This window comes from Dendronephthya gigantea, unplaced genomic scaffold (assembly GCF_004324835.1).
Source record: "Dendronephthya gigantea isolate DGI-Jeju-01 unplaced genomic scaffold, DenGig_1.0 000047F, whole genome shotgun sequence".
Classification (NCBI taxonomy): Eukaryota; Metazoa; Cnidaria; class Anthozoa; order Malacalcyonacea; family Nephtheidae; genus Dendronephthya; species Dendronephthya gigantea.
In genome coordinates this window covers 470,947-483,413 of record NW_021163057.1, presented here as the reverse complement: position 1 = coordinate 483,413, position 12,467 = coordinate 470,947, and the positions used below count along the sequence as shown (strand labels likewise).

Genomic DNA, 12,467 nt, shown 5'->3' with positions numbered 1-12,467 from the left:
ATAATGAAAACAAGATGACAGACATAAAATTCCTATTCGCAAGCAAATATTATATATTATGCAACCTCATTACCAGGGCCTTTTACCTTGATTTTGAGTTGGGGTAAAAGGCCCTGGGATCGGCAAGCCGCTTCTGGCTTCTGATTGGTTAAATGATTTTTCCTAATTTATGTGTAATTGGCGGAATATTTTGTAATTATTCCGAAATAGTACAATTTCAATATGCTTTAATGCGACGATATTATCCGTTCTACGTGACGCCGGCATTTTGAAAATATTAGGCAAAATTTTATGATAAATTATGCATGCTTATTCAAAATACCCCCGAAATGTGGGTATGTTGAACGGGCTTTCCCCTTTCTTTCTCGTAAAGTCTCAAAAGGCCCTGGGAACGAGGTTGTTTATTATGGTATAAATATCGCGAATCACGTTTTCCAGTATACTTTGAACTTTAAAACTGATTGATATTTATGTAACCACATCATATACCAGTCACGCATGGAAAGCTATTGCAAAATTATAGGGTTTTCGGTATTTTTTTATTCTCATGGACAACATAATAACAACTTATTTAATTTAAATAATTTTTTTAAAGTATAGATGAATGCTACAATTGATGACTCGAAAACGTACTCGTAAAATTGTTGACTAAGCTAAATTCCTTTTATGCCTTGAATATAGATGAAATACGCATGCAACTACATCAATTCATACATTGCTTGATATTATTATTTTTGGATAATTACATATAAGATGACGGTTCTACCCTTATAAATGAATGTAAAATTCGCTTGTAATGTACATGTAATATTCTTGAAATTTTTCGAAATTTAAAATTCGCTTGTAATGTAGCTAAATGTAAAGATGTAATATTGATTGTAATGACGCATGTTATATAGAAATGAATTTAAAATTCGCTTATATTTAGATGAATACAACGATTGATGACCCGGCAACTTCACCAAACATGGTTGCAAATAATCTAGTATCTGGCATATTCAGCATATTCCTGGGAATTGCAACCACATGCCTTAACCTCGCAACGATCACTGCTTACATCAAGTCAAAAGTTTTAAAAAGCAAATTGGCATATTTCATGATTATGATGCTGTCAGTTAACGATTTTCTGGTTGGCTTAGTACCCAATGGGCTTTTTGCTGCAATATTGTTGGTTCGGTATAATTCGAAGAGAACCAATCACCATCTAAGCATAATCCAACTACATTTGTGGCTATTTTTTTCGGGATGTTCAATTAAAACTTTGGTTGTCATGAGTTGGGAACGCTATGCGGCGATATGTCACCCACTGTTCCATCGAGCAGAAGTCACTCGGAAACGACTAATGAAATGTGTGATTTTTCTCTGGTTGGTTGCGGTCATCGGTACAATTCTTGCCTGGCGTTTTCAAGCCGTTTTTTGGAACTATGTAGTTATTCCCGAAATTTTTTTTTTCACCATTCTCTTAGTGTACTTTTACGTGAGAATTTATATTGCTAATTTAAATTCTTCAAAAAAGATTCGCCAAACAAAAGGAATCAATCAGGGCGCAGATGAAGCCTCGTGGAACAAGGTCAAGGAGCGGTGTAAAGCCATGTTGAATGTCAACTTGGCGAAGTCATGTTTTCTAGCCGTAATGTCTTATGCTATTTTTTTGTTACCGTCTTCAATAAATGCCATATTTATGCCGAGTCTTAGGAGTGATGTGCGGATATCGGGCGTTGATATTTGGCTTACAACACTCGTTTTTATGAACTCGAGTTTGAACTCGATTGTGTTTTTCTGGAGAAGTAAATCTTTAAGAAAAGAAGTTTTTGCAGTTATTCGTGTCTTATTTCACAAAAGAGAATGACAAAGAGCTATATAGTGATAGTGGTACCTCAGGCAGAAACGTTGGCGCGAATGACACATGAAGATGACATGATAAATGAGATAATGCATGCGTGCAGAAGTCACTAGTAACAATGGTAACACACTAACACTTAGTATTTTGATAATAGGCCTATATAAAACAAATGATGTAATTTATCACGGATTTCTCTATATACTTGTCCCAATGAATTTGAGAATTATGTTTCACAGCTGGCTTTTTATGGAAATCTCAAGATCTCATTTTTTCTTTCATCTTCTGTGTAATCCAAGGAAGAGAATTAACTTGGTTTCTTATATATCCTTGAGAGGTGCGTGTGTATCTAGAGCGTACACACTATCTTGCGGCCAATCGAATAAAAAAATTTTATAGCCAAGAAAATATTTCATGGCATGCATGTACTGAGTCAATCGGCCATAACTTGGCCTAGCCCATGTTTTGTAGCTTCAAAGCCTCGATCTTTCCAAAGAATATACCTTGTGATATAGTTGCTATTTCAAGTAATTACATGATGTCACATTTAAACTTCGTTATAAACTGATGAACAAAAAGGGTGGTGTCAGCAATCTTTTCTATACGTTGAACTATGAACTAATATAGGATCGTGTAGATCGGCCTTATTTAATGTATCTTGCATGCATGCGCCGTATATTTTGATCATGAATTGCAGTCCCCCCAGATTAGACAGAATATTCTGCTATCACACTCCTCCTCCAAAATATTTTTTACGCGACAGCCCCATAAACACGCTGGATATAGCAACGTGCATTTCGCTTTCATTTTCGACCAAAAGGCATTCAAATATAACTATTTAACGACTTTAAAATGTTTATAATTTAACACCGAAACTCCATCTCACCAGAGCTCGGATCAGTCAGGTTGCTATACGGCGTCTAGACAATTAAATGTAAAGTCTAGTCAATTGAGACTTTCTTCTGTTAATCTCAAATCTCATTGCAACGCAATTTCCCTTTCGTGAACGGACGTTCCATTAATTTTGAAACAGTCGTTGCCATTTTCTAGAACAGTCGTTGACTCGTTATACCATGTTATAGAATATAGAATATTTTAATTGAATAAATAAATGAAAACTAATTGGCTTATCGTTGGAAGGCTCAATCCGGTGAATGATCTATATATATACGATAGCTGTTAAGTGTGCATCCGGTTAAGAAAAATTTTCCTATATTACGTAATTGCTATAGTCTATTATTACCATTTTTTCTGTTGACATGATAGGATATTATTTCTTGATTTAGGAAACAGAAAATTTACGAGGGAAACGTACAGGATATTAATTTTCATTTTATATAATATGATTTATGCTAGAGTACCAGCTTGGAATATTTTAAAAGTTACAAAATAGGGCAGCTCGAGTAGCTGATAACTTCTAAGTCACGTAACGTCTGTTACGTAAGATCTCAGGATGTTTTGATATGACTTATAATTGGCAGTCTTAGCTTAAAAACGATGGGAAACCAATAAGTTACTAGAAATACATGCAGCAAACCCTAGCTATTTCAAACCAATTAAATACAGAATTTTCTGAGCTAACCCATAACCCGCCGTAAATTTTTTTAAGAAATGACTCAAAACTCAAATCAGTCTATATTATATTTTATCGAGCTAATGCTTCCATCCTTCGATACAAGAATATTCATAAAGTGTAAACATTTGCCGTGCAAATTTTGCTGAATTGTGTCATTTAGCAATTAAGTAAATGTTGAAAACTCGTGCTTCAATTCAGTAAACCATTAAAACAGTATAAACTCTTCACAGACAAAGAAAAAACCTCAAATGTTATTATATTCTGTTATAGTCGACCCTAAAAGTTGTCGATACAGTCGACCCTAAAAGAGTGTGATAACGATATTTGTCATAACAAAATTCAAATTACACTTTCAAAAACACATTTTGAACTTAAAGCAAAGGTGTAATGTAGCCTTTCACATGCAATTGGTTATGCCTTTCAAAAACGACATACCAAGCTCAAAATCAGAATACAAATAACCCCGAAGAAAATACGGAATAAACAAAGTACACGTATACTCTTAAAACACGTATAACTAAGCTTGCAGATTATGAATTATTTAGTCGATCGACTTATCATACTGATTACTGACCGTTATGATATATGCACAGCTTCGGACATCTTGAATGTCTCAATCAGGTGAAAGATCTAAATCAATGGCAACGAAATGTGCCTAAAAAGACTTTTCCTTTCTAATTACAAAATTGCTAGTCTGTGATCCTTAATTCCATATGCATGAGGGCCTTTAAAAGAATACCACAATTTCTCCGTTGAGATTGTAGCCATGGCCGGAAACTAAAACTAATAGCGTGGAGAGGGGAGAGAGGTATTCATATCTTCAGTTCTGCCCGACGGATTTCCGGTGAAAAGAAGTGGTGAAAAAGTTCTTGGTAAATTTGAAATCTTGCTTGTTCCTTCGGTGAAAAGAACTGAGTGGTGCAGGGGAAATTTACAAATAATCTACGTATTAAGTGTATGGAGAAACACCGAGAATATAATATATTACCCATGTTTCGGATAAACAAGGCAATAAATATTTATCAATTTAGTTGTAACCTTGACCGGCGCACTTGAGTTTTTTTGTCAAATTAGGTAAAAGCTGAGACCAAGTGCAAACTAAATTTAGTAAAATTACCAAGTTTGGCCGCAATTACGGAAAATATAGTCATGCGAAGTTGGCAATTTGTATACTTTTTTACTACGGCCGGAAGTGTGTAACTAAATTAGTTAAATGCTTCCAGCTGTAGTAAAAAAGTATACAAAATTGGCTATACTTTGCATGGCTATATTTTCCGTTATACTTGACATTTTGCGGCACAACTTGGCAATTATACTAATTTCAGTATGCTCTTTTTAGCTTTGGTGATTTACGTCCTTCTTAATTGTTGCCTCAATTGTAAGTTGGTCTATATTATGCAAAAGGTCCATTGAACTATACTAGATATTGTAATGTAAATGTAAAAATGTACTATTGATTGTAATGATGCATGTTATATGTATACATGAATATCTATTTTAAACTTGCAATTTCTTAAATTAATGACTGACTTATCGTTCCAAAAATCGTAATTGAACTCGATACATGATATATATATAAATTATAATTATGATATCTTGAATGCCTCGCGATCAGGGGAATGGTCTAGATGGCTTATCGTCTATGATCCGTAATTTTATAAGGCCCCGAAAAGAATATTACAATTCTCTGTTTATTTTATCATTTCTTCATATAACAGAATATTTACGAAAGAAATAAGAAATTTGTGGAATGTGATTTAATATATTCTATATATACATGCAGATATAGTACACATGATGTAGGCGTAAGGATGTGACTCGCCAAATAATTAGATGCTGGAATATGATGATGAGCTTGCATGGCATACCTTATCTAAACCAGCGACAGGTGCACGCAATAGGGCAAAGGTGGTCAATTACCAGCAACCGATATAAAATGGACAAGACTGAATAGCCGCAGCCGTCAACCTTTAGTATTAGTTTGAGCATTGTCAAAGACAGAACATATCTAAAAGTGAAATAAATCCAACAAGGTATGCTATATCTTATTTTATTCAATTTTAATTATACCAATTCAATAATAATAAACATTGCTACCTTCTAACGTTTTAGTCCCCGCCCATTCGTTTTTAGTTCAATTTAAATTGGAAAAATTATATTCGCTTGTGCCCAACTTTTAATCTTAACGGGACTGCATGCGGGATTTTTATGCACGGTGCATGTATACTAGGTGGTAGATACATATTCATGCAAGATCGCAAGACATCAATTCAATGCATTTTTTGATGTTATTAAATATGATGACGGTTCTACCTTAATGAATTTAAAATTCGCTTATTTTCAGATGAATGCCACGATTTATGACCCGGCAACTTCACCAAACATCATTGCAAATAATCTAGTATTTGGGATATTCAACATAGTCCTGGGAATTGCAACAATATGTCTTAACCTCGCAACGATCACTGCTTACATCAAGTCAAAAGTTCTAAAAAGCAAATTGGCATATTTCATGATTATGATGCTGTCCGTTAACGATTTTCTGGTTGGCTTAATATCCAATGGGCTTTTTGCTGCAGTATTGTTTGAACAGTATAATTCGAGAAGAACCAATCACCATCTAAGCCTTATCAGAGTATATTTGTGGCTATTCTTTTCGGGATGTTCATTTAAAACTTTGGTTGTCATGAGTTGGGAACGCTATGCGGCGATATGTCACCCCTTGTTTCATCGAGCAAATGTCACTCGGAAACGACTAATGAAATGTGTGATTTTTCTCTGGTTGCTTGCGGTCATTGGTACAATTCTTGCCTGGTATTTTCCAACCATTTTTTGGGAGAAAGTACTTATTCCCGAAATTTTGGGTTTTAACATTCTCTTAGTGTACTTTTACGTGAGAATTTATATTGCTAATTTAAATTCTTCAAAAAATATTCGCCAAACAGAAGGAATCAATCAGGGCGCAGATGAAGCCTCGTGGAACAAGGTCAAGGAGCGGCGTAAAGCAATGTTGAATGTCAGCTTGGCGAAGTCATGTTTTCTGGCCGTGATGTCTTATGTTATTTGTTATTTACCGTCATCAACAACTGCAATGTTTAAGCCGGGTTTTAGCAGCGATGTGCGGGTATTGCTTGATACTTGGCTTACAACACTCGTTTCACTCAACTCCAGTTTGAACTCGATTGTGTTTTTCTGGAGAAGTAAACCTTTAAGAAAAGAAGTTTTTGCTATTATCAGTATCATATTTCACAAAAAAGAAAGACAAAGAGCTAGTAATGGTGGTATCTCAGGCAGAAAGGTTGGCGCGAATGCCACATAAAGATAACATGATAATGCATGGGTGTAGACTGTAGAAGTCACTATAGTAACTATGGTAACACTTGGTATTTTGATAAGAGGCCTATATAAAACAAATGAGGGAAAATTTTCGTTCGATTGAAAAATTCAGCCCTTCCTCAAAAGGAAAACACAACAAGGGGAGACTATTTGCAAGTAATAAGATGACAAATTATTAATTTCGAAATTTAACAGCGGTGTGCATGGTATTTGTACTGCCACTGTCCAAATGGAATTTGAAAACAAATAATTGCGTTATGCACAGGTGCAAGTGAAATTACTAAAATTTTCAAAGCTCAAAATATTAATTCTTTTATTAAAGTATTGACATTATCCAGTAAACATCCTTTTCGAAAATAATAGTTGAAATTAATTATTTTTGTTATTTACCGTCTTCAATAACTGGAATATTCAGGGAGAGTTTTAGAAAAGACTTATATAAGTGTCGGCTAATATTTGGCTTACAAAACTCGTTTTACCGTGTAAATAAAGTGTAAATACATGCGATGTAAATAAAGCTAGATTCTTTACGAACCATCTCTGAAGTGGGCGTTTGCCGATGCCTTCCAAAAACGCGCAGAAATTGGAGCTGTAAGGTACCTAAAGGCCCGCGCGCACACTAGAGCTATGTGCTTAGCAAAAAGTCATTCGTAGCCATCGGCGTAAGCCAGTTGCTCTCGTGTGCGGGTGACTTTTCCGGCGACTTTTGGCACGAATGACGAAAGTCACTGGAAAAGTCGCCCGCACACGAGAGCAACTGGCTTACGCTAATGGCCACGAATGACGTTTTGCTAAGCACATAGCTCTAGTGTGCGCCGGCCTTAATATGCTGGGAGTACATACTTTCTTATAAAATTTCAAAACCATTCCAAAAGTGTAGCAAAGGTAGCAATCGCTGTGTTTTCAAAATCGACCAACTCAGATATGAAACTGAAAAATTTTGAACTTCAGTGCATTATTGTTGTCTTACCCCCCCCCCCCCCTAGCCAAGCTGTGTGCAAATTAAAAGTTTGCAACAGTTTTAACATGCTGCAAATCTAATGCAAATCTAAGTTTTCATGATTTCATGCTAGTTATAAATTTTTGTCGATACTCTATAATTTTATGGATGGTGACCGAATAAGACTAACCTGCTACGAAGTGTCAAGTGTGCTGCTGTGCATAAAAAAAAATAACTAACTTATCGTAACCAAAAATCGCAATTTAACTCGATTTGTGATAGAGCACGTCAGCTTCAGACATCTTAAATGTTTCGATAAGACAATGATCTAAATGGATAGCAACCGATGTGCTTTTTGTAATTGCAAAATCAGTAATTATGATCCGTAATTTCATGAGTGCCTCGTAAAGAATATTACAATTCTCAGTCAACATTTGTAGAAGAATATTATTTCTTCATATAGCTAACAGAATATTTACGAAGGAAATAAGATATTTATGGAATGCGATTTATAAAATCAGACTATCATTCTCTGCGCAAGGCGTTGCGGTTAGGATGTGTGTCTATATATAGCCAGCTAATTAGATACTGAAGTATGATGCTGGCCGGCTTGGCAGACATTATCTAAAACAGCTAGCGACAGGTATAATTGCGTTCACGCAATAGGGCAAAAGTGGTCAATTGCCAACAGCCGTCGATCGTCAGTATTAGTTTAAGCTTTGTCGCAAAGACATGTATAACCACAATATTCACTAGCTCTTATGCAACACATCCCCCCCTGCTCGGTACGCCCCGTCAACCCAATTTCTCCAAACAATAACAGTCGTAAGTAGCTGCTTTCCACCAGCGGTTGCGTTTTTGCACGTAGCTATACGTATATGCACGTAAATGTTTAAAATCATTTAAATTATACTCATGCAATCGACGATTGAATAAATGCATATGGTTGCCGGCATAGTTATCGCGTAGTTTATATAGGCCTATGCCACGACACACGACGATTGCCAAACTTATTCGTCAATACACGTACGAAAAGAGCCTAGGAATGTTTACCACGAGCCTAGAACGTTCGGCTTAGAGATGGTCACGTCCAAATAGCTTCGACGGCGATTTGCAGAGGATTTATTCTGAATCTTCGATTTCGATCTCTATAAGCATTGTGAAATCTTGTCAAGCAACCTAGCAAGCTAGCCAGTAGGTTGCTTGTCAAGATGCTAAAACTTTTTATCAAGAGTGGAGCCGGTGACTTATATCAAACTTTGAAAGTGGTGAGAAAACGCGTTCGCTTTAATGAAGTGCCCGACCTTTTTCCTAATTCCAGCCTGATCTCCTGCCCATCTTTAATTTAAGCAGGTCTCAAACGCATAAAAGAATTGCTAATGAATTGATAGAACATATTCTACAGTGGAATTTGCTATTCATGTTTATATCGTCTTCGATCCAATGCTTAATTTATAATGATTATTGAACTTCCTCACGTGTTACTTCATGTAGAACACTCCTACGCATTCACCAACACCAATTTACAATGTAAAGCTCTTTGTTCTCGTGTGTTCAAATGTCACGATTTTTTGCCAGGAATGCAAACTGTATCTACAGTCTGGAGCAACTGTCATTTATAGAGAAACTACACAGTCAGAGGCAACTGTCATTTATAGAGGAACTATACAGTTAGGGGCAACTATCATTTCATATAGAGGACGAAGGACAGAATATCAATTCAAGTGTGTAGACAAACTCACTTTATCGGGATTTTCTTTTGTATATTATACATTTTTATACAGTTTTACATCAAATGCTATAAAGGTATGTTTTGTACATTTATTATTGCATGCAAGCCTGAATATAACAGTCTCTCCCCTATATTGCCAAGAAGTTCACAATAGCATGCAGGAGCGTTTATTCCACTTTCACGAAAGCCACCCGAACATATAATATACTGCCAGTCTCACGCGAATTACCTGAGAGGTAACCGCAAATACCACCCCTTTCACCCCTTTTATATTCCGTATTCTAAATTTTACTCAATATTAATATATCAGGTACAAGTATATAGGTTTCCAGTGCAGAATTTTGCAGTTTAAATCTTGGATCTGTGATTGAGTACTTAAGCTGGATGAGAGTTGCAATTCTCGCTAGCGTTTGACCGGAACTCTCATCAACTCTCATCGACTGAGAGTTCGTGTTCGATTGTTCGGTCGGTAATGGGAGTTGACGAGAGTTGATTAGAGCAAAACAGCTAGCGGTTTGTATTTCGTAGTATATAGCAGGCTCAGCAATATAGTATAAAATACGGAAATAAAAAATAGTTCAAAATATAGTCCCTGCATGCTTCGCGCGCAATAACATTCGGTCAATTCTCGCTTCTCAACTTTCATCAACTCTCATCCTCCTTTGACCAACGCACAAGAGTTTGTAAAACTCTGGGTGCAAACTTTCGCTTCTCAACTCGTTTCACCGGGGCAGTAAAATAGAAAATATGCTAAATACTTTTATTGAATCTGATAAGAAAAAAAAATGTTAAATTTAAATATATCAAATATAATATACGTGCATGCAGTAACTTGTTTAGAAAGGCTGTAACATCATTGAAAAGAATACAAAAAAAAGTTTTTGGCTCAGGTAGTTGATGGACTACAGTTATTAAACCGAAACTGCATGTATGAAATTTCTGCTATGATAGCTTGGCGTCATGTACTAAGTACCTAAGCAAACGATTCAGCCTGGTTAATGGCAAATAGAATCGCCTGAATCGGTAATACGAGAGCCTGACGGATGTTTCGATCCTTGTGGCTTTGACAAAACGCAAACGCAAAATTGCAAAATGACCTTGCCATCAATTTCCATCTGAATATATATTGACATCAATAATACGTATACGCACGCATGAAAGGTTATTGCAAAATTAAGGTTTAATTGACTGGTATTTTTATTCTTATGGAAAACCTGATATCAATGTATTTAATTTAAATAATTTTTTTTTAATATAGATGCATGTGCTACAATTGAAGACTCAAAAACGTTGTTATATGTTAAGCAAATTCCCCTCGAATGTAATTAACACATACATGCATGCAAGATCGCAAGACATCAATTCACTATTATCGATCATTGCGGGGAAAATAGCGTCCCCTCTTTACCAAATTCCCGATTTACTTTACTTTCATTTTGAATTCAGATGAATGTCACATGTGATGACCCAGCTACATTGCCAAACGTCGTTGCAAATAACCTGATATTTGGCATATTCAACATAGTGCTTGCAATTGCAACGATATGTCTTAACCTCGCAACGATTGTCACTTACCTCAAGTCGAAACTTCTGAAAGGCAGGATGGCGTATTTTATGATTATGATGCTGTCATTTAACGATCTAATGGTTGGCTTAGTATCCAATGTGCTTTATGCAGCGGTATTGTTCACACGGTATAGTTCAGAGAGAACTGAACACCATATAGGTACCGCCCAATATTTTTTTCTGCTTTTCTTTTCGGGATGTTCATTTAAAACTCTGATTGTCATGAGTTGGGAACGCTATGCGGCGATATGTCACCCACTGTTTCATCGAGCAAAAGTCACTCGGAAACGACTAATGAAATGTCTCATTTTTTTCTGGCTGCTTGCATTAATTGCTACGATCCTATCCTGGCGTTTCCAAGCTTTCTTCACCTATGTAGTTACACCCGAACTTCTGGTTTTCCACATTCTGTTAGTGTACTTTTACGTGAGAATTTACCTTGCTAATTTAAATTCTTCCAAAAGCATTCGTTCGAAAGAAGGAATCAATCGGGAGGCAGATTTAGCGTCGTGGAACGGTCGGCGACGTAAGGGCATGATGAATGTCAACCTGGCAAAGTCTTGCTTTTTTGCCGTGATATCTTTCGTTATTTGTTATTTACCCACCTCAATAGCTATGACGATGAAGACGAATTTTAGAAAAGACGTGCAAGTATTGATTGATATTTGGGCTACAACCCTAATTCTATTGAACTCGAGTTTGAACTCGATTGTGTTTTTCTGGAGAAGCAAACCTTTAAGAAAAGAAGTTTGTGCTGTTATCAGAATTGTATTTTGTCAAAAAAAAGCGATGAAGGTTGACAATGGCAGTATGCATAGCTCGTCTGCTGGTGCAACTAACACCTAAAGAAAATAATACAAAAAGTCAAGCATGCATTGACGTGTAAATATGTAACTGAGGTAATTAAAAAGTCTTAAAAAGTTTTATCTACATCGTTGAACCTGGGTGCCTTCAGGTTGATTCTGTTTATTGTTTACGGTCACCAAATCCTCAAATTGTTAGTTCATGTTGACAATAGTCACCTATATGCTAATACATAAATATCATACTTGTACATGCCCGCGCGCACTTTTCAGCGGCAATTCGCACGCATGAGTTGCAAAGGAGAGAGAAATTTCGTAAAATTATTTTGTTTTGAAAACGGCTGCTGCTCGCTTCGCTCTCTCTTTAATAGAGCACATTGGGAAAATGGTGAAATATAAATGTTGTCAAAATACAAATAAGAGTACAAAAGTAGCACTGAAGCAGGTTTTCTTTGCTCTTAGTGAAAAAAGCCAGTAAAGTAAACTGATTGGGATTGGTAAAATTTGTGTTTGCTTTGCCTCTGACCGTTCGTCTTGCATGCAGAATGAGAAATCAAGAATTATTGAATTTCGCTTCAAAAAAGATTGACAAAATTATTTAGACCTCGGTGGACAATGTTGACCCGGGTCTGATATCCCGCTTAACCTAACCCAATAATTCTTAAATATTCAGC

General features: G+C 36.1%; 1 protein-coding gene across 1 annotated transcript; it reads left to right on the top strand.

Moving 5' to 3' along the window:
- Window positions 1-11,212: 11,212 nt before the first annotated feature.
- LOC114527798 lies at window positions 11,213-11,836 on the top strand. Its single transcript, XM_028549491.1, has one exon. The coding sequence runs from the start codon at window positions 11,213-11,215 to the stop codon at window positions 11,834-11,836; it is 624 nt and encodes a 207-aa protein (XP_028405292.1).
- The last annotated feature ends 631 nt before the right edge of the window (window positions 11,837-12,467 follow it).